The sequence below is a fragment of the Colletotrichum costaricense genome (genome assembly GCF_030867565.1).
Source record: "Colletotrichum costaricense strain IMI 309622 chromosome Unknown Scaffold_2.1, whole genome shotgun sequence".
Lineage (NCBI taxonomy): Eukaryota > Fungi > Ascomycota > Sordariomycetes > Glomerellales > Glomerellaceae > Colletotrichum > Colletotrichum costaricense.
The window spans coordinates 393855-419945 of record NW_026848231.1 but is presented as its reverse complement, the minus strand read 5'-3'; the positions used below and the strand labels follow the sequence as shown (position 1 = coordinate 419945).

Sequence of the window (26091 nt, the reverse complement as noted above, 5' to 3'; positions counted from 1 at the left end):
TTTATTTTATTATATATAATTATAGTTATCTATTTATTATTTAATAAGTAAAAGTTACTTAGTTATATAAATATTAATAAAAAGACGGAAGGCTACCTTACTAGAGGAATAGTAATATTATTAACTTAATATAAATATAATATTAATAATACTTAACGCGTTAAAAACGTATATAAAACTAAATTATAAACGGCTAAGTTTATATTTAGTAAAAGGACTTAAGAGAAAAAGTATATATAAAATACTATTACCTCTTTTGATACTTATTATATATTATAAGAATTATTATTAAAAAGCCGCTCTTATACTAACGTAAAGAGTAAAAATATATATTATAAAGAGAAGACTATATCGATAAGCCTAGCGAGAGTAAAGTATAATAAATTTAAAAATAATATCCTTAATAAAATACGACCTAGAACGAAGAGAGCTATTATTAATAAGAAATAACTAGGCAAAATGTGCGAGAAACCTATTTAGTAACCCGAATACTATTTTAAAAATAACGATATTTAAAATAAAAAATCTCTCTTATTATAATATTAATTAATAAAGTTACTTTAATATTATCTTATTAAAATAATAAAAAAAAGTAAATAGAGGTTAAGAAGACTATATTTATTTTAATATTAGTTAGTAATATAAGTATAGCGAGCTATATAAACTAATATTATTAATATAAAAAACCTCTTTTTAATTACTAAGTACGAACTTTAGAAAACGCAATTTCTATTACTTAATAATTAGCGGACTTAGTAAATTTTCGCTCTTTTTAAGCCCCGATAAGGCCCTAGCGGGAGGTTAATATTATAAATCGTAGCTTACGGTTTTAAAAAAAACTTAATTTTTTATAGCTAAAATAAAAGTAAATAATATTACCTATATTATATTTACGAGGAGTTAAATATTTTATTAAATAATTCGGTAAGTACTTCCCCTTAAAAAAGCTAAATTACAAAAAAGGATAAGTTTAAAGGACCTTCTAACTTTATAATAATAAGGACCTAGAAAGCTAGGTAGCCGTATTATTTAACTTATAAGTTACGGAGTAATATAAAAAGAAAAAAAAGCTTAAGGATAGCCCGAGCGGTATATATTATTATAAATTATAATAAGCCTCAACGTACCTCTAAAAAGGGGAGATTTCCTCTCCTCTTTATTCTTAAATTATAATATAATAACGCCCTATAAAGTACTTTTTTTAATTTAATACTATATTTCTTTTTTAAATTAATACGTAACGGATACTATTATAACGCTATTTATTATAAAATAATTTAGAATTCTTTTTTTTTTATATTTTATATATAATATTATAACTACGTTCGTAAAATAGATCTTATTAAAAAAGTCCTCGAGAGAAGTCTAGGATAATATATTAATATACTATACTTATTAAAACCTTTTATATTAATATTTAATATACTTAAAATAAAAAGTATAATAAAATCCGTATTTTTTAACTTTTTTAACGTTTTATATTTAATATAGTAATTTTTTAAATTAAGAATAGGTAACCCTATTTTATTATTATTTAACTAATTAAGCCTTTTTATATCTACTCTAAATACTCTTATTAAATAAGTATTTTAAAATATATAAGTACTTACTAAAACTATTACTACTTATATAAAACTACTTATTATTATAAATATTTTCCCTAGTTCTTAAAGCTTAATTTTTACTAATTATAACTAAGGTATATTTATAAAAAAGTATTTTAATTTAGTAAAAGCCTAAGTAAATAGGCTAAGAATAAACGACTTTATTAAAGAGGATAGGTAAAGGATTTATATTTTTAAAACTAAGCTTTATTATAAAATAAAAAATTAGTTTAATATTTAAAATAAAAAAAACTAATATAATTAGTTTAAAATTAAAAAAGCTTTTTAAAAACGCTTCGAGGACCTTAATAATATAATAAAAAATACTAAAGTAGTACGAGAGGTTTTATTATTTATAAGAAATAATAAAAAAATACTTTTTACTTTTTTATAAAAAGTATTAAAGATTTAAAAATACTTACTAAAGGCTTATTAAAATATATTTATATAATAAGTCTTTATTACTATACTTAATAATAAGAAAAATATTTTTCTTTAATAAAGAGTATTAAATAGACTTTTTTATAAAAATAACTTAATAAATACGGGGTTCTATATAATTATACTTTTAGTAATTTAAAAATAATTATTAAGCTATATATAGACCTAATCCGAAAATAGCTTAATATTAATAACGAATTAAATATTAAAAAAGAAAACCCTTTTTATAAGCTTATTAAGAAATTTAAATAGTAAGACGATTAGAACGTAGAACTAATATAAAAAGTAATATATAATTTAATAATATAGAGTACTAAATAGTAAAGTAGTAAAAATAAATAACTATAAATACTTATATAAATAGGTAATAAACCGCCTTATAATACTAATATACTTCGATATTTTAATTATTATAAATAGGGATTTATTAGCTTAGAATATCCCGAGCTTTAGAACCTAACTATATAAATAAAGAATAAGGCTAATTAAAAAGAGTATAAAGCTAAGTATTTAAAAAAAAGATATAAAGAACTAAAAGCTAAGTTAATTACTATTAATTATATTTTATTTCTCTTATTAATAATATATAAATTAAAAAAAACTAATTAATAAACTATAGAGGACTTTATTTTAAATATTATATTAAGCTTATTTATTAGTACTATCCTTATAAAATATAAATAGCTAAGTAATATAAGTATATTATTATATTATAATATAATATTTTCTAAGAACTATTATAATAATATTTTAAAATATAATACTATAGTCTAGGAGATTAATAACGAGATATATATAATAAAAAAGATATAAGAGGAGTTATATCTAAATATTTATAAAAATAAAAGAGGATGCTTTTTTAAAAAAATATAATAAGCTATAAGAAAAAAAGATAAGAAAATATTTTAAAAATATATAAAAAAAACTATACGTTTAGTAAGGGAAGCGTAGTACGTTAATAAACGTATTTTAAAAAGAGGCTTTAGTAAAAATAATAAAGCTTAAAGCTTAAAAAGGAAATAGAGGGAGTAAATAACGCTATACTATATTAATAATTATTAAAATTATACTAAAATTAAAGTTAAAATAAGTAAACGCCCTAGGACCTTATTATTTATTAAGAGTATAACTAAGTACGACGTTAAGCTATTTAGTATTAAAAAGACCTTAAGGGATATTATTATTAATATAATAATATTATAGCTCTTATAAATTAGTTTAATAGCTAGAGCTAAAGTAGCCTTTTTAATATAAATAGACCTAGTTAAAATAAAAAGACTAAAAAAATAAAATAAGTTAAATCCTAAAGCGCGAGTATTTAATATAAAAAAGCCTTAATATTATATTAGTTTTATTATAAAGGTTAATATAATAAACGAGTAAAAGCTAAGGGGTAATAATAAAGTATTTTCTAGGGATATTATATACGGTCCTAAGGATAATATATTAATTAGTTTAAAGTATATTAATAGTATTATTAAGAACGTACGTATTTTAAATATCTTTTTAAATAATAAATCTATAATTAATATTATTAACCTTATTTTTATTAAAAAATATTATATACCCTAGGTAGAAATATAAGAACTTATAACGATTAAATTAGTAAATAATTAAGTAATACTAATATATAAATACGGTATTATAAGATTAATAATAAGAAATATTTTAATAATAATTTAAATTATTATTATCGGACGTAATAATAAATAAGACCTTTTCTTAAGTAAATAATAATATAAAAGAGTTAGCGTAGTAGTTAATTATAAAAGCGAAATACTATTATTTTAAAAATAAAAGGGTTTAAAAATTACGGTATTTATTAAGCTATTACTAAACCTTATAAAGTTCTAATATTACTACGAATATTAATACTAGCCCGGGGATAAGCTTTATATAAATAATATATTAAAAATTAGTAATAATAATGATATTATAAAGGATTTAGAACGTTTTTTAAAAGAGGCTTATTATAAAGTTACTAAGCTTTATAACTTATATTTTTACTTAGGAAACGAGTAGACCTTTAAAAAGATTAGTACGTTAAGGGGTAGTAATATTACTATTTAAAAACTAATAAGTTAAAATATATATTATTATAAGAAATAATATTTAAATTATTATCCGAGGAGTTATTTAATAAGTACGGATAATATAGTATTATTAAGAATAGGGTAATCGGATTAAGTAAGTATAATTATTACTTAGTATTTTTACTAAGTATATTAAATATAAACCTATTATTATAAAATATAATATTTCTTTTTAAATACTATTATAATTATTAAGCGGGACGAGATATATACGGGTTACGTATATTAAAAAAAGATATATTAAGAAGGGTATAATATTAAAACTATTATCGTACGATTAAAATAAAAATATATAATATACGAGTATAGAATAATTATATTATAAGCTATTATTATACGAATATATATATAGAGGACGTAATTAAAAAAGAGTAGGGAGGAGATATTAATAATACTAAGGCTAATATAAGAAGTAAATATATATAAACCGGAGATAATATAAATATATAATTATTTACTTACTTATTTCTTAAAACTAAGTATAATAATAAAATTATAATATAGAGCTAATTAGACCGATAATAATATATTATAAGAAATATTATTAAAAGAAAATATTAATCCTTTATAATAGTACTAAAAAAAAAGTTAAGTTAAAAAAAAAGAGGATATCTTAAGGAAATTTAATATTAGCTCGGATATTAAAAATAAATTTAGTATAAATAATAATAATAACGAGTATTACTTATAAAATAATATAGACCCTAAGACCCTCGCTGGGATACTACTCTTAGTAATAAGTAAAAATAGTAAAATTAACTAACTAAAAAAGGATTAAGGACGTAATAAAATATAAATATTTAAAGCTTTATTAATTTATATATAAAATCCGATTTCTTATACTTACCCCTTAGAAACCCGATTTTTTTAATACTTTTTAGCCCCTATTTTAAGCTTTATAATATAAAGTTAACTTATAGTTTAAGAACTTAGATATTATAATAAGGGTAATAATAAATACTAAAAAAAAGAAGGACTTAGTTAAATAGCTATATTATATTTATAAATACTACTTTATAAAAACCTTAATCCCCCCGATAGAGTAATCCGCCGGGGCCGTATTATATATTACGTATTAAAAAAAACTAGGTATAATACGCTCTATACCTAATTACTAACTAAAACTCCTAACCTTTTATTACTTTTAATTACTTATAGAGCGAGCTTTACTTATTTTAATATATATAAAACCTCTTAATACTAGCCTGCGTAAGTAGCTAGGTTTAGTATAATCTATTTTTTTATATAAGTATTATTATTACTTAGGGGGTCCTATAAGAGCTATTTAAAGCGCTAACTTATTACCCTAACTTTATATATTTTTAGCTCGTTTATTATAACTATTATAACTAGGCCGGTATTAATATATTAAATCTTAATATCCGTATTAACCCGGCTATTTATAATATTTATAATATTACTTAGCTAAATTCCGTACTATTAAAAAGTACTTTATTACTTTTTAAGTATACTTATATTAGTTATAATAGCTATAGCGTTAAGCTAGCCGAGGGTACCTAGCCCGAAAGGGGTAGACTTATTAATAAGTATTTTAATAGAGTAGTAGTTTATATATTAATAGGTTTATTTAGTGGATTTATTTAGTAGATTTATTTAATAGATTTATTTAGTTTAAATAAAGAGCAGCTTTAGGTAATATTAAAAGCGATAAAAATAAAAAAAATCTTTATAAACTTTAAAAAGTAGTAAATATTAGCTTATTTAGCCCTTTTTTTAAAAACCTCTACGTTGCTATTAAAGTTTAGAACTTTTATAATTAAGGGCCGCCTTTAATTATTACGGCCGATTATTATAGCTAACTATTATAGCTAACTATTATAGCTAACTTTTATTATTAACTTTTTTAACTAGCGCTACTATAAGGTAGCTTACTTATTTTAAATTAAATAGCGGTTTTTATATTAAAATTATTATATTACGTTAAGCGTATACTTAAAATATATTGCGTATATTATATAGTTAAAAAGTATACTATATTATATAATTTTTTTTAAAAGCGTAATCCCGTTAAGGTTAATCTTTTATACTTATAAAGCCGGAAAAAAAAACTACTATATAAAAACCTTAATAAAAATTAAGCATACTAAGCTTATAAAGTATATTATTAATCTTTTTCTAAGTATATACGTAAAGATTAAAAAGTAGTTTAAATATAACTAAGTAGAGTAGTAGTTTATAATAATAGCTTTTTTAAAAATAGAAAAAGCCGGAGTAATTAAGAGGCTAAATAAATATAATAAATAGATCGTAAATACTCTTTTTAAAAAAAGAGTAACTAAACTAAGAGTATTACGAATTATATATAACTTTTACTTTATTAATAAAGTATTAATAAAAGTAATATACTTATATTATAATATAAAAATAAATATTAACTTAATTTTTTATAAACGCCTAAGAGTCTACTCGTAAATTAACGCTTCTAATAGCTTTTAGAGTATTTTTATTTAAAAAAGTAATTAATATAAAACCTTAATTATCGGCCTTAATAGTATATAAGAATATAAAAATATATTATAAGGACTTAAAGGAGTATTTTTAATATACGCACATTTTAAAAACTTAGTTTTTAGATATTATAATATTAATAAATATTATTTTTTTTTAATTATAAAATTCCTCCCCTACTTTTTAATATCGATATTTATTTTTATTAACGATTATAACTTTACGAGCGAGATATTTAAAAAGTATTTTTATTTTTTATATTATTATTACTTTCCGAGAGTAGTATAAGTACCGATTCTCTTTAATAAAAATAAAATATTTCTTTTTAATAATTACGTAACATTAGTAGGATTTAAAATATATATTAATAAAATATACCCTTTAGGACGGTATTATAATAAGTTTATTATATAAAAATAATAGTTTAAAAAGTAGCCTCTAAGAGTATAAAAAGAAATAAGAGGTTTATTATATTTAATACTATTTATATAGAAATATATTTTTAAAAAAGCCAACTTAGAAACTACGATTAAAAAGGTATTTTTTAAAGAAGTATTAAAGATTACTAAGTTTAATAAAAAGAGCGTATAATAAAAATAAATAAAATACGAGACCTTAGCTTAGGGAGAAAAGTAAGTTAAAGTACTTAATAAAATATATAATATAGTTTAAAATAACGCGACTTATAATATAAGCTTATAAATATAATTTTATATTATAATAAACGTAAGTAATTATATTACTAACGCTATACTTATATAGTTACTTAATAATTATAAACTAAGTATTTTAATTACTAATACTAATTTTAATAAAGCTATAATTATTATATAAATATTATTTTGTTTATTTAACTAAAGAAAATAATATTTAGTCCTAAAAAAGAAACTTTAATAATTATATAAGCTTTAACCGAATATTAATAATTTATAAGCATAAGTCTAGACCTTATTATAATATATATTAACTATTAATTAATTAAATAAAGTATAAAGAACTATAGTAAAGTTTATAATAAGTTAGTAAAATAGATCGAAGTTTTAATAAAATATAATATAAAATACCTATATCGACCTAATACTATAAAAATTATTTAAGTAGTAAATAGTTTAAGTTATATATATAATAAGCTATAAGACTTATTAATAAATATTAAAGAGTAACTTATTTTTAAAGTAAAAATAAAGAACTAAATAATTATAAAAAATACTAAGTACGAGTACCCTAAGCTAAAGTACTTTTAAAACTTTATAAAAATATAGGATATAATAAAATCTATTTTAGCGAACTTAAGTAATACTAAGTAAGCTTTAAGTAAGGAATAAAAAAGGGAGATCCGTTATATATTTTATAATAAATATAAACTCTAAAAATAGTATATAAACGTTATTAAATTCTTTTTTATAAGATTATTAACTATTAATTATTTTTTAAAAAATAAAAAACGATTAGTAAGAGCGAAAGTAATATAATATAAAATATAAGAATATAAGCTATATAAAAATAAAATAGATAATAGTCTAGCTTAGTACGTAAATAAAAACTAAGTAGTATAATAACTTTATAATATATATAATAAAAGAGGTTACTTTAGTATACTAATTATAATATACTATTTATAAGGGCGTATATTCTAACCTAAAAAAATATAAAACGTAGACTTATATATTAAGTTATATTAAGTATATTAAGCATATAGCCTAAGACTTTAAATATTATTACTAAAAAAGATCTTAATATTAAAGCTTTAAAAAATAGTAATTATTAACTTTATAAAAGAGATTATTTTAATAATAATAAATAGTTCGAAGTATATTTTAATAAACGTAGACTACTTTACTAAGTTTAGTATTTTTATACTATATAAAGAGGTATTTATAAAAGTAGTATATTAAGTATAGTTATTAATAATCTCTTTTATACTTAAATAGCCTAAAGCTATTTATTATAATAATAATTATTATTTTAAGAATATATTATTTACTATAATTATTAATTATTACGATACTAAGCTTATTTATAATCCCGCTTTTTATTTATAGTTTACTAATTAAGTAGAGCGTATAATAAGACTAATAAAGCTATAACTAATAAAATAAGTATAATTATAACTAAAAGAACTAAGGATACGATAGTATTATAAAGTACTTATAATTATAAAGTAACTTAACTTATAATATATTTAATTAATATTTACTATACTATTCTTAGCTACGTTTAAAAAGAATATTTTATAAAATATAATAGTTATAAATAGTTTTAATAACTTAACTAAAGTACTTAAAAATATTACCGAACCTATTATTATTTTTAATAAGGAAAATATTAATATAGACCTTATTATAGTAAGTTAGAGTATTATTATTAATATTAATATAAAAAAAGACTTATATAATAATATAAGAAATAAATCGATATATATAATTAAGATAGTAAATATAAAAGCTATATTTATTAAAAAGTTTATTATAAATAATCTTATTTAAGAAAAAAGTAATAAGGATAATAAGTTAAACTTTAAATTTAACCCGTTATAAACTAGTTCTTATTAAATTATTAAAATCGTATTAAACGTATTATATTAAGTTAGAAATATTACTAAGAATTATAAAAAAAAAAAAAAGGTATATATATCGGATTTTAAAATATATATTATTAAACCCCCCTAACTCTAAATTAAAAAGCTTATTATTAATATATATATTATTATAAATATTAACGACTATTATAATATATAATTAAAAAATATATTATTTATATTAATAATAAAGTTAAAAAGATAAGTAAAAATAATACTTAATAATTAATAAATATAATAATAAAGAATAGTATTAATAAAGGCGTTTATATTAGTTAAGAGCGGCCTAGGTTAGGCTATTATATACTTAGTTAGGCTAAGAAGCTAGTATTACTACTTATACTTATACTATGTATTATTATATAATTACTAGAGCTATATTAGTACCGTACTAGAGCACACTTTATACTTAAAGAAAATAAGCATGATTACCACTACTTTTCAGGGCTAGGTGCTTATGATGGATAGTGGTGGAGGGTTCGGATTGGATACGGGTTGATTGGATGGTCAGGCTTTCTTTAGCGCTCTTGGGGCTTGGCATAGGGAGAAAAGAGAAGAGTGACATTGGCACGCTCACCATGTTTGATTGCAATTGAACGGTAGAGTAGAGCAGCTCCTCGCCTGGGGCAAGCAGTCAGATTAAATAGGGCTTCGTGGAGGTCGCCGTGAAGACAGACTTCCAAAGAAAAGAAAAAAAGTACAAAGACCGACGATGTGACAGGCGGCTGGCTGAGGTTTTGGACCCGCTAGTAGGGTCGATCATTGGGGTGGCTCGGTGCAGAACAACATTGAATGTGACTGCAGACAAGACACCTCCCCTACTCGACAAGGTTCGTGATGGAGTAGTGCGAACAGAAGCCCGCAGGATCAGGGTCAACCAACAGCGGCATACGCATTGCTCCAAGAATTAGAGGATCACCAGCAGTCACGGAGTATCCGTACGGAGTACTGATCCCAGAATTCAGGGCATAGGTAGCCCACAATTCCCAGGATTAGGGGGTTGTCAGCAGAAACCAGCGGACTGATCCTGGGATGGGGTTCAATGAGATTGCTAGACGTAGCCGGCATTCCTCTGTCGCTTTGTACTTTTGTCAAGGCCCTTTGAGCTATGCTGCCCCAGCTGAAGGAAATGAGACATGTCTGGTGCTTTCCCGAGGTTCATTGATGCGGCCGAGAAGTAGCTCTAGAGAGAAATCTCGAGACGTTTGATTTGATCCGAAGGTAAAGTTCTCTCAATTCAAACTCCGCGCTGCATCTGTCCGCTGTCCAACGGCCGGTCTTTGCGAAAGGCCGTCTTGGCCCTGCAATCGATCATATGTCGTGCTTCACGTCGTTTACTTCGTGACCGCTGCTCGAATTTGGTAGAGGTCTGTTGGGCGGAAATTGACACGCGGCAGTGTTAATAAGCTGTCCCTCGCCACGTCCACCTTCTCTATAGGTACCATAGTCTTGGGAGACGTCGTTCCGCTTGCGTCGAATTGCACCGGAGCGCGAAGATGTCTCGTGGCGCCGCGGCCGCATTCATCGTGGTGTTCCCTTCTTGCTCACCGGCCGCACCTAACGGCCAAGGCCATCCGTCCGACGCCTCGCTGCCAAGCGGTAAGCCATGCGTGCCATGAGAAATGATCTTTCCACCGGCTGAAAGACTCCGTTGAAGTGTTGATCGCGATGCAAGCCTTCCGGGAAATCGGTCCCCGTCCCCGCGGTCGATGCCAATTGATATGAGCCCTGTGGCCACATGTACATCGTTAAAGACCTCCTTCCTCCCTAGGCAATCAGCCGGTCAGCGTGCCCTTCAAGTCTTCAATCCGCGACGACTTTGCTGTTTGCCGCGTGGTCCTTGGCGGCACTGGGCAGCATTGGATGCAGGGCGAGCCAAGGGGCTTCTGGTTTCCTCCAGTCTCCTTCTCAGACTCCATCTGATTCCTCTCCTCTCCGGAAGTCCGCCGTCAAACGGGAATCCCGCCGCTCGATCGAGAACGCGGTCGACATTCCTCCGAGCACACAGCTACTAGAGCTTGCTTCCCGTCTGCAGGTGTAGATTGCCCCGAACGATGAAGAGGGGGGAGAGAAAGCCTGCAAGTCTTTTAATGCAACAGCCTGGCTAAAAAGACGTGCATGGTCGCATTCTCCGAGAGGGACACAGGCTTACGAATCGTCCACATATTTGTCGTGTGGCCTATCGAAGGAAACCGCCAAGGAATTAATCGAATTCCTCCAGAATTTCCCTGGAATTCGAGAATTTAGCCAATGTCCCATGCGGTCGGTATAAGATCTCCCCTGGGTTCAGGCACGAAAGGGAGAAAAAAGGGGAAGATCAGGAACCGGGAAAGATTGTTTTCTACCAGTCCCAAGTCGCGTGCGGTGTCTCTCTTCTTTTAGGAACAAGCACCAGCACCGAAAGCAGGTTTTCTCGATGAGCTAAAGGCTGTTTCCTCCTAGGCTGTTGGTTGCTTCTCGTTCGGCCGTCATCGGTTTGATCGTGGCAAGGCGAAAAGAAGAAAAAGACGTTTACGAGAGGAACCGTGGAGAATCAAGGAGAATACGAGGGCAGAAGAGGAGGAAACTTGCACCCGATGCAGCACCTGCCTTGGCTGTCTCCGGTTCCCCAATAGCGATCCAGCTGGGCGCCTCGCAGCGGCATCTACGGCAAGCACAGCCCCCGGGGGTCCCCACGTCAGCGAACTGGGCCACCCCGCCGCACCCGGACGGGCCCTAAGCTACAAAAATGGCCCGAGGACGACCCCTCCCCCGCGCCGTCCCGCCGTCAGCCTCAACATTGACATCAACACACACCTCAACTTTGACCTCGACCTTGACCTCATCGTCGAGCTCACCGAGACGACTGTCCTTTCTGATCTTCAACCTGCTCGCCCTCACAGCATTCGTCCAACCCGTCATGTCTCAAGGCTGGGTCAACGCCGTCTACTACCCCAATTGGCGGGTTTACAAGGGCCAAACTCCCGCCTCGATGCCCGTCAATGCCGTCACTCACGTCATGTACGCCTTTATCAAAGTCAACACGGACGGATCACTGAAGCTCATTGACGACTGGGCCGATACCCAGATCCCAGTCGACGGGACAAAGGGCTGTCTCTCGGCCACAGCCAAGCTCAAGGCCTCGAAGCCGAGCATCCGCACCCTTGTGTCCGTCGGCGGTGGCACGGGCAGCGCCGAGTTCCCGGCCCTGGCCGCCAATCCTACCGCGCGCGCTCGTTTTGCCAAGGAAATCAAGGCCTTTTGCGACAAGTGGCAGCTCAACGGCGTTGATAGTAAGTTTTCCTATCCTCGTATTCTCACTAGGTTCTGGCTCTGACACTTGTCCAAGTTGACTGGGAACACCCAAGCGACGCCAAGCAGGGCAAAGACTACATCAGCCTCCTCAGTGACGTCCGCCAACAGATGCCAGCGGGCAAGTACCTCATCACATCAGCCCTCCCGCCGGGCCAATGGGTGCTCAAGAATATCGACCTTAGACGAGCCGCCTCTCTCCTTGACTACCTGAACTTAATGTGCTACGACCTCACAGGACCCTGGACCGACGTCTCGGGCAACCACGCGCAGCTCCTGGCCTCCAAGACGCTGGTGAGCAACAACCCGAACCTCAAGATCGCCTGCGCCGACGGCATCACCTACGTCACGAGCAACGGGTTCCCGAGCCGTAAAGTGCTGCTCGGGATCCCGGCGTACGCGCGCACCTTTCCTAATGCGAAAGGGCCGGGCGGATCGACAAAGGGGTCTGCTGAGGTTGATTACTGCGACATGTCGAATGATAGTGTAGATAAGGCAACTGTGGATACGACTGCGGCCGCTGCCACTTATATTGATCCCAAGTATGGGTTCATGACCTTTGATGTGCCGAGATCTGTGGCCATCAAGGCCCAGTATGCGAAGAGCAAGGCTCTTGGTGGGTTATTCTACTGGACTGGCGTAGGAGACCGGAAGGGGAGGCAAAGTCTGGTCCAGGCTGGGTTTAATGAACTGAACGGCATCAAATGAGCCTAGTTCATGTGGTAGTAAGTTTGAAAAACTCTCGGTGTACTTTTGCATGGAATCAAGTACATATCCTGGCTGTGAATGCGGCATGCAAAGACAGTTGGGTTGAAAAGGCATACCTACGAAACACAGGTAGCCGTAGATATGATAATGAACACAAAATATCAAAGGCGTTGGATGCTATCCAAAGTTCTTGACTATCTAACTTCTTCGCAGGGGATTGTCAGACGGGGCCTCAAGATAATTCGAAACCTTGAGGGATCGGCCTGTGGTCCTCTAGGTCGCACTGGAATCTGCCGTGAGACATGAGCGTAGTGCGACGGGTTATCAGAATGATTCACGTGGAGAAGGCAGAAGCGCTCGTGGGACAATAGAAAACAGGAATTGAGCATGAATTTAAGCTTGAAATAGTACTTACTGTGGCGGGTACGTCCCCCGATGGAATTCTCCGGCAAGCGCCGACGAGTGCCCCACCCGGTCGATACTAGAGGTGCCGTGAAGCCCCACCCGGCAGCCGGCAGCCCTCCCATCCAATCGCCGGCTCATTGTGCAGGGGCCAGCAAGCGCGGACCTCTTCTTATTTCTCCTGCGTCCCTGTCACTCTCCGTCTTTCTCCCCCTGGCACACACAAATTCACACCTCAACAGCTCCTTTTTCGTCTCATCTTCCCGCCACGATCCCCGCGCCATCCCTTCAGGATCTGCCGCCTTGCTACACGAGCCGTTTCACGCGCCGGGCCATCCCAACCAACCGGAGGCTCAATTTTCTTTAGCTACATTTGAACCTTGTGCAGCTACTCTGCCATGTGGTGCATACCACAGAAACTCTCAAGTCTCAATCTCCACCGAGTTATCCGTTGAACGAGTGTTCGGACGGTACTCTGTCAGCTTGTCACCAGAAAGACGGGAATGATGCGCAGCAGGGAGGGGGCCTTAGCCGAGGAAGGTTTCCCATATCTCCCCGGGCCCAGGCCGCCAAACGAAACCTCGCTGCAAGAGAGGAATCTCGTGAAACCATGTTCAGACCCTAGCGCTCGCGCTTCTTGGGGGACAGCAAGAAGGGACAAGATTGCATGGGACCGACGGAGGCTTTTGGCGTCAATGGGATGGCGCTTGGATGCTCAGTGACGGGTGATGGATGACGGATGACAGGCGACAGATGGGCTGGTCTTCGTCAAGGGCCGAGTATAAGGGTCCATCTGCCGTCCTGTTCTCTGACATGAAGCATTCACCTTCGATACTGCTGCAACGACTTTGGTGATATCGTAGTTTCTTTACGTGTCTTTCCTCTTTCCGTCTTCCTTCGTTTCATTGACAACACACCCTGCTGTGCAGGCTTTCATTCTTTTCCCATACGCTCATTTACTACAGGTTTATCTCTTTTCACTTATCATCATGATTTCTCAAACCGCAACTTTTCTGGCTTACGCCACACTTCTCGTGTCCGCCAGCCCTCTCGCTCTCCAGCGCAGAGCTGTCACGGAGCTCAACGAGGAGGCCACAAAGGAGGCACACCCCCGCGACGACACCGCCACGCGCGCTTTTTCCGACGTCCAGATCAAGACAGCTGACGGCAAGTGTCTCTTCGTCGACAAGTTATCTGGAGATTTCCGGGCGAACCTCACCCCGATCCAGGTAGCTGATTGCGGAGCGACGGACGGCCAGGGTTGGGATGTCATCACTGCTGGAAAGCACAATAATCAGCTCAACTCAATGCTCATCGTCAGCACTCTGGTACGTTCACTCCCTGTAACCCCTTCATGTGGGTTCCCAAAGCGGAAGACGATACTGATTCATGATTATAGACGCAAGCGTGCTTCAACTTTGATCCCCGTCGCGCGGCGGGTAACCAGGTCAACCTCTTCTCCTGCGGTGGACGCGCAGCAGGCGAGGGCCTGGTGACGGACTCTCAGCTCTTCGCCGTAGACAGCGGAGCGGGGCCCTCGACCTTCCAGCCCAAGAATGAGAAGGGCAAGTGTTTTGCGGTCAAGGGCAAGGTGGTGGACATTGCAGACTGCAACGCCGACGACAAGGCCCAGTCTTTTGCCTTTGGCGGCAAGCCTGGGTTCGTCGGCGGAGGAGCCGGCGCAGGAGGTAACGGAACTGGCAATGGGGCGGATAACGGTGCTCAGCAGCCTGCGCCGACCACGACAGCAGCGGCCGTTGTGACGGGGAAGCCTTCCGCCGGATGCGATGACACCGATGAGACCGTCACCATGACGCTAACGACCACGATCAAGCCCGGCCAGGGCAATGCCCCCATCGCGACCGCCAAACCCGAGGCAACGTCCGCTCCGGCGGTAGCACAACCCGTCGCCTCCTCAGCCCCAGCCGCCGGAAACGGCCAGAAGGGGAACATCCCCGCCGCGAATCCCACCTCGCCCGTCCCCGTCTCCCGCGCCGGCGGCACCCTGAACCCGACCGCCGCAGCCGAAGCCAACGCCTTCGACGACACGGCCACCCGCGCTTTCACAAAGGTGGCCATCCAGGCGCCCAACGGGCAGTGTCTCTCCATTGACCCTACCGCCGGCGACTTCCGTCAGAACCTCATCCCCGTCGCCGTGGCGGCGTGCGACAAGGCCTCGCCCAACCAGCAGTTTGACGTGATTTCCAAGGGGAAGCACAACGACGGTAAGGATGGGGCGATGCTGATTGTCAGCAGCCTGACCAATGGGTGCGTCAGCACTGACGGGCGGCGGGCGGACGGCGACACGGTCACGCTCTTCTCGTGTGGAGGTCGTGCTGCGGGCGAGGGGCTTACGAATACCGGGCAGCTGGTCAAGGTCTTTGGGGACAGCTTCTTGTGGTCGCCTGTGAATGATGCGGCTACGTGCGTTGTCCCTGGGAGTCAGGGACGTTTGGTCACGGCTGCTTGTAAGGGGGACAATAGCGAGACGTACAAGATTGTTGCTTAGAGGACACGGCATGTTTGTCCAAGTAGCTTCATAGTTGTGTGTGATCTTACTCATGTGGTGTACTTCTTTTCTTCGTCGTTGACGACGTCTATATTTGGGATTGGATTACCCGGGCATCTTTATATGGGAAATTGGTCAGGTTGGGAAGTACATGGAATTAGACGATTATCAGCAATGTAAGAGACAGAATAGGACATGATTCTTCCCAAGGTCAAAGTCTGCCAACACCAGTCGGCATTCAAGTTCCGAGATATGGACCACGACCGCTAGCCAAAAGCTTGACATTACTTTCCAGTCTGATGGGTCAAGGCTAGAGTCCAGACTGGGTCATCTGGAGGTGATCATTGCAGCAGGGGAAGCTTGACGCGGATAACCGGCACCAGCCGAGAGCTTAATCGCTGTCACTCGCTGTATCGTCCAATAGCGGACGGTGGAAGTAATTAGTGGAGTTGTTACCTGTATTCGTACAATTTACAAGTACTGTACTGCCAAGCGACGTCATTAGGGGGTTTATCGTGACTATCGATCCCTAACCTGCCCTGCTTTGCTTTCTCCTGGAGAATGTGCCGAAGAAGTGGTCACTTCGCTTCGCTTCTCTTCTGCCGGCGTCACACAACATCAAACCATCCCACGTTTCTGCAGCCACCAACATATCTCAGTTCATCCATTCATCTACGGACACCCATTCATCCATATTCGTCTAGTCTCACCCTCTAGTCAGCCATCGCAACTCGTCTCGCCCAATTGAGATGCTCGGACTACATCTCACGTACACTGCCAGAGAAAACGACCTTGCTAGATGCGGCTGAAGGACGCCATTCTGCGACGCTCAGTGCTGATTTAACGGTTCGACGCCACGACCAACGCGAAACTTGCCATTTTTCCTTTTCTTGTCTCCTCCGTCCGAGCCAAGCTTTACGCCGTTGCGGTACCTGAACCCCTAGCGTACCAAGCGCCACGCGACGAAAAGCTTCGTTTCTCGAAATATTAATGTCTTGAACTACCTACCAACCGGCCGGCCGATCTCTCCCATCTTCTCTCCTCCCCTCATCACCACATCTACTCTGCCTCACCGACCCGGGGACGTGTGCGATAGTCATGTCTCCCGATACCGACTCCTTCGGCGCACCAATGTCCAAGACAATCAGCGAACCCGACGACAACGCGCGCACCGTCCGATTCCCGTCCTTACAAATCGATACCCGCGACCATGCCGCTTCCCCGACCTCGCCCACGGCGCGCGTGCGAGTCGCCGCTCCTAACGATGTCGGCGCACCTCTGACCCGCGCCTCTACCGACCAGAACATATCCCCTATGCGACGCCGCGCAGGCACCTTCAAGCCGGTAGAAGACTACGGAGATTTTGAAATGTCACGCCCCGGCTGGCAACCCGGCTCTGAGCCCGGCTTCGATCCCAACAAGTCGGACGGCGGCCACGCTTCCATGCCCGCCCTCCGTGCCGAGTGCGACATCTCCGTCTTCGACTTCAGTCAGGGCAACATGGTTCAACACAAGTTCAGGAACGAAGAGTTTGTCGACTTCCTGCGGAAGCCCCAGGAGCCGTGGGTCCAGAGCCGCTGGATCAACATCAACGGCCTCAGCTGGGACGTCATACAGGCCTGCGGAAAGTACTATAAGCTGCACAAGCTCGCCATCGAGGATATTATGAACACAAGGAACCGCACAAAGGCCGACTGGTACGCCAACCACGCCTTCATCGTCATGACGCTGCAGAAGCTCGTCCTCCTTCTCGACGACGACAGCAGCAGTAGTAGCAGCAGCGATGACGATTCGGACGACGTAGCGAGCGTAAAGACTGCAAAGTCTGGGAAGGGTATGAAGAAGCTGAAGCGCGCCTTTACCATGGGCGGCAAGCCAAGACCAGACCCAGAGACGGGAAGGCAGAGGGCCGGCAGACCGACCATTGTCACGCAGGGCGACGGCAGCGGCTACGGGGCCCAGCTGAACCGCAACATGAGCGAGCTCTCCCAGCTCAAGGAGACAGCCTTTGTCCGCACCCTCCAGCGCTACCACGCCTCGGCCAACGAGGTCCGCACAGAGTACATGGAGCGCCACTCCTCCCTCATGTCGCGCGGCCTCGCCGTCTCCGCCGAGCAGGTCGCCATCTTCCTGACCTCGGACAACACAGTCATCTCCTTCTTCGAGATGTCGGCCGAGGACATTGAGCGCCCCATCACCATCCGCCTTGGCGATCCCTCCACCATCCTCCGCCAATCCTGCGACGCTTCTCTCGTCGTCCAGGCTATCATCGACGCCATCATCGACCTCGCCATCCCCCTCACCGCCGTCTACAGCGACGTCATCGGCGACCTCGAGCTCGACGTTCTCACGAGCCCGAGCATCAAGCAGACCCGCAGCCTCTACATCTGCGTCAGCGAGATTAACAAGATGCTCACTTTTCTCAACCCTATCGACAACCTCGTCAACGTCCTGCGCGATCACCGCACTGAGCTGTCACAGGACGAGGCGGCGCGCCAGCTACGCAATCCAGCTAGCGGCGTCATCGTCACGCCGCTCACGCACACGTACCTCGGCGACGTGCTCGATCACTGTGTCATAATCACCGAGTCCATGCAGCAGATCAAGCGGTCCGCCGATAACCTGATTGATCTCATCTTCAACACCATCTCGGCGAACCAGAACGAGAGCATGAAGCAGTTGACCATCATTACCATTATATTCCTGCCCCTGACCTTCTTAACTGGGTACTTTGGACAAAACTTTGAAAAGTTTCCGGATATCCAGAACCCCATGGGCATTCAATTCTTGTACGTTGAGACCACCCCTTTCGCTCCGCAGCTATTGTACTAACCAAGAAAACAGCTGGGTCATTGCCTGCCCTGTAGTCTTTTGCACAATCATCATCATGATGCGCTCCTGGATCTGGGCGTGGCTCGAGTCGTTTTGGCAAAAAAGGAAAATCAGCGCCGAGAGGAAGAAGCAGAATAAAAAGAGGGCGCGAAGGGCAAAGAGGAGGGCCAAAAGGGATTAGGAACCCCGCCCCGGCCACCGCTTTCCTTCGAGGTCGAGGCCTTGGTCGTGACTGTTGGTCCCCTGTCATGCTTGTGTATTGTGATACCCCCTACTTTCTATTTCAGACCCCATATAGATCTTTCCGCATACCACTGCCCAACACTAGAGCTTCAATTGAGCGGGCTTTTGAGCGTCGCTACGATATTTTGAGATTCCTCCACACGTGAGAAGCGAAAGTGGGCGGGAATTTGGGAGAGTGGTTCGCTTTGGTTTCTTTCTTGGGCTCATGTGAGACCAACAGGTAGGCAATGGGGTAAGAGGCATCTCTATTCAACCCTAAAAATCTAACCAACTTCGAGTCGTGTATCCCACTTTCATCCGATCATACCAGCATACCCCCTTCATGCAACAGGTCCACCAGCCTCAGGAAGACCGCACTACATCATCACACTGTATCAGCAAACCCATTCCTCACAACCAACAAAAGAAGCACACCATGAAATTCAAGGGGCGATAAGAGGGTGAAAAAAAACTCACGTAATAAACAACCAAGCTCCCACCATCAAAGATCGTCTCCAGCGAAACCGTCTCGCCCTCCTTGGGCGCAACAGTCACATCGCTCCTCGTGTTCCACGCAATCTGCGCCACGGAAGCAGGCTGCCCGACACCGGGCGTCACGGTCGCGTTCGCCCACACGCCCGGGTCGCCCGCCGTCGCGGCGGCGAAGACCTCCACGCCGACCTGTTGGGGCGGGTACGGGCTGCCGTAGCCGACGGCGCCGGCGACCTTGATGACGAGGGAGCCGGAGAAGGGGGAGGCGATGGAGAAGTCTGTGATGTTGGCCGAGGGGGAGGAGCTGCTTTGGGCGCCGTCGAGGACGACTTCTAGGGGGGTTGCGGCGTCGCAGCCTGTTGTGGGGGGGGGTGGGTTAGTCAGTGGTGTGGTTGGGTGGGATGGGTTGGGATTGAGGTCATCCCAAGTTTCACCCGCGATCTACCCTTTCGTCTACGGCCGAGCGGGCCGGGAGGTTGAAGTTCGGATGGAAGTATGGGGGGGGGGGTTTTGCGGGGGGGATACTGGCGTCGGCGTGCTGTGGAGGAGCGCCTGCGCGCCTGGGGCCTTGGCGGGTCCGTCGGGGCGGGGGGGGGCAGGTGGAGTGGTAGGTGGGGCGGTTGGTGGCGCGGGGGGTGGTGGGTCGGGGGGGGATGTGTTGTTACGTACGGGAGTAGTCTGCGCGAACGCCCCATGAGCCCTGCGCCACGGCAGCGTGGGCACCGCCGGCGGCGAGCAGAGAGGTCAGAAGAATAGAGGCGTACATGTTTGTCGTGAGAATATCGTGAATATGTATGTCCGTTGGTAAGTCAGGTTTCTATCGAGCCCACTTGGATACAACAACGGGAATCAATCTCTCTTTTGTACCCGCCCACGCGGGAGTTCATCCCGTCGTTTCGGTACCTTCGGGGGGTGACGATCATGGGTTTATAAAAAGACCGAAAGCCCTACGATGCTCTGCCAAGCAAACTAAATCTAAAGAGGTTTTATTAAGTATGAACTCTATATGCAGATGCCGGTGGACGTTGAGTGGGACCCGAGGAATTGGTCATTCGTCGTTTTGGCGTTGTCCATCCCCCCTCGTATGCAACTTATATTAAGTTGGTCTGCTCACGGCAAACGAGTCAGTGGGTATAAGTGTTGGTCACACCCGACCAAGGGAGGAGAAAAGGAGGAAAGTATCGCTCCCTTTTTCTACTATTAATTCAAAAGGAGAAATAACTTCGCGACGTGATTACTGAAGTTGAGTTGTCAATACTTTTTAGTGTGTGCTTGGTCAAATTTGGTTGTGTCTGTTGGCGGCGGCTCTTGGAGAAGTGCTGTTCGGCTTCCCACTCTTGGGTTCTATGAAAGCTATATTTCCATAAGCCTAATTTTGAACTTTGTCTCTTGAGAGCGAATGGTTCATCTGATTAGAGGCGCTGTAAACTGGATTGAGATTCGATTTGTCTGGCTAGGCAATTGTCTGGGTTAAACCTGGTCCCTTGGGTTCTCATGGACTAAATTTCTGTGCAACATATCTACATGTGGACAAAGTGGTTATTTTCTTGTCTTTCTAGCACTCTAGGGGTTCGTGTACGAAAGACAAGGCGAGGAATTCTCAACCATTTGACCTCATATGCCTGCCCCTCGGTCCTTCATAGCCGGCCCGGCTATTCTGAAGTATTATAGATGTGTTGAGATCACTAAATGTCCCAAACCATGCTTTGATCTGAGCCTTCAAAACGGGGTTAACCGGCGGCGAGGTGGTCTTGTTGAAGTTACCGCCCCATAACGACGATTGGCATCTACTTTTCCTATCAAGGAATCTGTCGAATCTAATCGCATTGGCAAAACGGAGCTTTTCTGTACTCAATCTTCGTTATAAGAAGTGTAAACTTGAACTCGCAGAGGCGGACGATGTAATGTAAGTAAAGCAGGTACACAAGCTTCCATGCCGACCATATTCGAGGAGTCGAGTGGGATTGTAGAATCTGGCAGCCTTCTAGTTGCTAATTTCATCGCTTCCCACTATCATCCTCCTTTCCCCCATCTGCGACCGAATTCCGGCCAGTATCCTGCCGCTGGTGATGATCACACTGCTGACTCCCAGCGTTCACCTCCCAACTCAAAGCGCTAAACTTCCATTTGCCCCAACCAAGCTGCAGGTCAAAGCTACTATGGAAGCCTCGAATCTGTCGCTCTGGTGGTTCATCTTTAGGATTCTTGACAAGTTCCCAATCCTCCTCGCTCCCCTCCCTTTCGTCGCATCGACTTTGCGTTGGAGGATGGGGGCTGGATCTCTCCTTGACGGACGGCTTTTCCTCTGATTTCAACAGTCAGTCGAAATGAATCTCTGAATACGATGGAGTAAGAGTGACTTGAGGAAAACATGCCTTGGGTGCTGCGATAAGTGCCTCCCTGCTGTGCCATTTTGATGGTTCTGGCCTTTGCCTTTTGGAGAGAAGTGAAGATAGAGGATGACGAACCCTAGCATGGGCAAACTTCAGCCCCTCTTCTATGGTCTTGGAACTTTGGTGGCGAAGCACCTCAGCTCAGCCTAGACTTTGCTAGCTGAGCGATCGACAACCAAAGGGTCTATGATTGGTTGATGATCATTCGCCAATGAGCATGTCCAGCGCCTCGTCAACTCGTATAGATTTATCCTGATCGGCATCATGTGGGTGAAGTCACACCTATTGCTGGTGTTTTATTGACTAACTCTAGCTGTGTATGGAAATGTAAGTATGGTGGTATCTCTACTGGGTTTTCCCGTTACAGAAGAAGATTGAGGCAAAACCCATCCTTATCTGACGAAGGCTCCAGAGAGTCGCTCTGGGTATCCAGAGCAGAAGTTGCAGTCTGCAAAACAACTCGTCTGCCTCCCGCTGAGTCTCGACAACACGTCCCCATTGCGTGTTCAAACTGTACTCTCTCTCTCTCTCTCGAGGGTGTACTCAGCCCGCCTAGGTTGCCCTTCATTGCATCCCTGTGTCATGAAGTCGCATGACAATGTGACAAGAGCAGCTTGTCACATAACAACCTCATACATCTCCGGAGCTATCGTAGATAGGCGATATACCGGGAGTTTCGCCGAGGTGGGAAATACACCTCTTATTGAATAATCATCCTCAAACCCTTCATGGGTTCATTCATCCCAGCCCTTTTGGCTCATGACTCCATCACTACTTCTTGAGCCTCCTGATACAGGATCCTTCTGTAACACGACATTATTTTTAGGCGTCTTCGGCGGGTCCCTCTCCATCGGGCTCGCATCGCTGAGGTTATTGAGGTCGATATCGTTGAAGTCTCCGACTAGATGCGCTATCGAGGACTCCTCGTAGGACACGAGTCGCGGTCGTTCATTGGGGTCCGCTGCCGATCGTGAGGCTTGGCTGGCAGAGTGTGACCCCTTTGCTGATCTAGACATTCTAGCTGATCTCGAAGACAGGTGTGTTACTTCGAGGATCTTAGGGAATAGTTTCCTCCAGACTTGACGTGTGCTCGGAAGGCAAGACACGAAGATACCAACACATAGCTCGATGTTGGACCAGAGGGAGCTCTGGAATGAGTCGGCTGCGGTTGCTGTCAGTACTGTGCATAGCTGACGGTGAGTCCCTTGTTTCGGACTTGCCTGTGACGTTGTATGATGTCGCAAAGATGAGAAGGGCCTTGATTCGATAGGCACTAACGGCAGTGAGACTTTAAACTATCAGTCAGCAACATTCTCGCATGTCAGCTTCGTTGTACTCACAAAACTCCTACGCTGAACATCAACATCACACCCAGCTTCTGTTTGCGCTGCATTCTCAGCGAATAGACTTGAGTTGCTGGAAGTACTAGCATCCATGCATCCAGAGCCACGTTCAATGCGCCATGGCACATGGCAAAGGCGTTCAAGTTGAAGCATTTGCCCTCCATATCTCTTTTCCATCCATGCCAGAAGAAGTGCAAGGGCTGACAAGAGCCGAAAGTGCCGGCGATGAAAGCGATCCAAAGAAGAAGGTTGAACAGCTGAGTACACCAGAGTATTCGGCGGAAGGTTTCGTCGGGGAAGATTCGCAGGTATAGAAATATGATCGAGGCCTTGATAAAGGCTAGGCAGGTCATATAGAGCATACCGAATATGATAAATAGCTGGCACAGTCAGTTTTGCTCCATGAGGTAATCAAGCAGAGATGCATCGATGATGCGGCCTTACCAAAAGAAAATCAGTAATTTGGTTTTCTGATAGTGCCCATATATCTCTCCCTGCACCAGTTTGTTCGGCTATACGAAGACATTAGAGGATACATTTCATTAGTCGGAATCTGAGCTTTACCTAGATATGCCGCTGGCAGGAAAGCTGCTAGTACGGCCTTTGCGATTGTCAGGAAAACTTGTCGAGGGCATGAGAGAGGGTGGATTTCTGCATAACATACATAGGCTATGACGATGGTTGTGTCGTCCCAACCCCAAGGCGACAGCTTTAGAAACTTGTTCACCATTCGTACGATTATGAAAAAGGTTGGTAGGGCGAAAAGAACCGCCCTGAACCACGCCATGACGGTATCCTGCTGAGCAGGGGCAACACCACAGGCAGCCAATGAAGAATTGCGTGCCGCTGTAGATATTCGATGAGCCTTAACATCTTCACTAAGGGAACCTGACTCCGTGACCTACCGAGCATCTCCATGACAGTGCAATTTGCCTCGACGCATACCTGCACGTATCCCGCCAAAACGTTATCGTTACACATGCATTTTTGATCCGTTAGGGGGCAGGACGAATGGCCGATCTCCTGGAAGATACATTTGATCTGCATCTGTCAGCACATTCCATGGCTAGGGGATGTCAGTGGGAAATAAGCTTACAGCACAGCTGGGGATGCCCTGGTACGAGATATCTGACGCGGCGACGAAACTTCCAAGGCCCAGGAAGCAAGCGAGCAGGAAGAAGAGACGGGTAGCAGACATCGTGAAAGGAGCGACTTAGGATGGACGATGATGATGTCCTGCAAGCCTCTCAAACCCAAGCAGGGTCGTCCGCGAATTGACGTCGGAATCTGAAGCCGGAGAGGTTGATCAGGTACTCAAAACTTTGACGAAGGGTCCAAGAAAGTGGTCTTGGCCATGTTGTTGACCAACGTGGGGATATGAGGAGAGAGAAAGGTGGCATGGACGAACCGTAGTGAAGACGTCTTACCACGGGAAGTTCGCCCTACGGCTGTCATTCCGCCTTTCTAGCAAAGACGCTAAACTAGTTCTTAGCTAGGCAGTTCCCAAGGGATCCCACGTCGAGGAAGTGGCTAACCTCCTCTTGGGACATCAGAGCGTTGCACCAGCTCGCTGCAGTCGGGAGGCACGGCAGGCAATGAAGGTCTTGCCGGCAGTGGTACGCGGGACGCTGGACCTCGCGTTTTCGGGAGGTGTGTCGACAGTGTCTCGACTAGTTCACTCGGTAAATGCGCGTCAGTTCAAATTGGTTTGTCCCTTTTACTAGCAGATGCCAGAGAGGGCGCCACGGCTGAGACCATCGTGAGCCTGGCAAGGATATCACAGCTCGAGATTGGTTGGTCGTGCTCAATGGATGCCGCTAGGGGAAGCCAAGGCTGCTTCCTAGGGCATAGAGCTCGGACGCTCTGTATGGGAGATCGGCGTGGCTAGCATGCAGCCAAAGGTGAGCTAGGCCTTGGCTGTGTGCAGGTCCTCAGGGGCACCTTGACGTTTGCGTCAAGCTGGGAATGTCTGCTCACTTGAGGAATGCCGTTCGCGGTCTCGATCTAACTTGGCATGTGAATCAAGATGCATTAGGGACTTGATGTTGGTGGGATCAATGTTGTCAGACTGGCAGTACTTCGGCGGTTCATTGGATGGCTCGGACGACAATCGCAGTATTGGGCATGACTTTGGATCTCAAAATCCCACGATGTCACACGAGCTGATCCCGCGATGTGATATCTTGTGGTCCGTGTACGACCATCCTCCGGTGTGAATTTTGCAGCATACCAATAGAGAACTAAATGTCTTACTGCATGAGCTAAAATTCCCAGGTTTCCGGGACAGTATGATCGTTCCGTTCCACATTCCTGTACAACCTGACCAAGACCTCAGGAAGCGTTGAAAATGCAACTTATTCTTCATGTTGCCGTTACCCAGTCTTGCCGGTGCCTTTTGGCAACGAAAAGACATGCAAATAAATCGATCCAAAGTTAGTGAACACATGGCGTGGCTTATCTAGGCAATTAGACCAACCATTGAGTTTCCGTTTCTGGTTCAGCATCCGAGAAAACACTTAAGCGAGGAAGCCACGCAGCTCCAGATTCCCGGGTTTTCCTGAGCAAGCCAAAATCATCATCCCTCCTTAGCCGGCGAACTAGAATCCCCACAAGGCCACAGGATCATCAACGGACTTTTCGCGGGCTAACACTTCGCTTTCACGCATCATTGATACTATAGCGTCCAGGCTCGCTTCCTTTGTTCCACCGACGTA

The 26091-nt window shown here is 41.1% G+C and overlaps 7 protein-coding genes across 7 annotated transcripts; 4 read left to right on the top strand and 3 right to left on the bottom strand.

Annotated features, from left to right (window-relative positions):
- Window positions 1-10681: 10681 nt before the first annotated feature.
- CCOS01_01742 (uncharacterized protein) lies at window positions 10682-11108 on the top strand (the record flags this gene model as incomplete). The annotated part of the gene is made up of 2 exons (XM_060449935.1): window positions 10682-10784; window positions 10957-11108. The coding sequence occupies 2 exons, from the start codon at window positions 10682-10684 to the stop codon at window positions 11106-11108; spliced, it is 255 nt and encodes an 84-aa protein (XP_060318585.1).
- An 805-nt stretch (window positions 11109-11913) lies between these two features.
- CCOS01_01741 (glycosyl hydrolase family 18) lies at window positions 11914-13184 on the top strand (the record flags this gene model as incomplete). Its single annotated transcript, XM_060449934.1, has 2 exons — window positions 11914-12457; window positions 12514-13184. 2 exons carry the CDS (start codon window positions 11914-11916, stop codon window positions 13182-13184), a joined length of 1215 nt encoding a protein of 404 aa, XP_060318584.1.
- A 1391-nt stretch (window positions 13185-14575) lies between these two features.
- CCOS01_01740 (uncharacterized protein) lies at window positions 14576-16095 on the top strand (the record flags this gene model as incomplete). The annotated part of the gene is made up of 2 exons (XM_060449933.1): window positions 14576-14914; window positions 14986-16095. 2 exons carry the CDS (start codon window positions 14576-14578, stop codon window positions 16093-16095), a joined length of 1449 nt encoding a protein of 482 aa, XP_060318583.1.
- Window positions 16096-17193: 1098 nt separating this feature from the next.
- Window positions 17194-19108, top strand: CCOS01_01739 (magnesium and cobalt transporter CorA; the record flags this gene model as incomplete). Its single annotated transcript, XM_060449932.1, has 2 exons — window positions 17194-18884; window positions 18940-19108. The coding sequence occupies 2 exons, from the start codon at window positions 17194-17196 to the stop codon at window positions 19106-19108; spliced, it is 1860 nt and encodes a 619-aa protein (XP_060318582.1).
- Window positions 19109-19490: 382 nt separating this feature from the next.
- CCOS01_01738 (uncharacterized protein) lies at window positions 19491-20407 on the bottom strand (the record flags this gene model as incomplete). Its single annotated transcript, XM_060449931.1, has 3 exons — window positions 19491-19526; window positions 19627-19997; window positions 20311-20407. 3 exons carry the CDS (start codon window positions 20405-20407, stop codon window positions 19491-19493), a joined length of 504 nt encoding a protein of 167 aa, XP_060318581.1.
- A 1231-nt stretch (window positions 20408-21638) lies between these two features.
- On the bottom strand, window positions 21639-22053 carry CCOS01_01737 (uncharacterized protein; the record flags this gene model as incomplete). The annotated part of the gene is made up of 2 exons (XM_060449930.1): window positions 21639-21946; window positions 22017-22053. 2 exons carry the CDS (start codon window positions 22051-22053, stop codon window positions 21639-21641), a joined length of 345 nt encoding a protein of 114 aa, XP_060318580.1.
- A 715-nt stretch (window positions 22054-22768) lies between these two features.
- On the bottom strand, window positions 22769-24575 carry CCOS01_01736 (CFEM domain-containing protein; the record flags this gene model as incomplete). Its single annotated transcript, XM_060449929.1, has 8 exons — window positions 22769-23196; window positions 23309-23322; window positions 23375-23757; window positions 23822-23889; window positions 23942-23978; window positions 24042-24223; window positions 24283-24418; window positions 24474-24575. The coding sequence occupies 8 exons, from the start codon at window positions 24573-24575 to the stop codon at window positions 22769-22771; spliced, it is 1350 nt and encodes a 449-aa protein (XP_060318579.1).
- Window positions 24576-26091: the final 1516 nt, after the last annotated feature.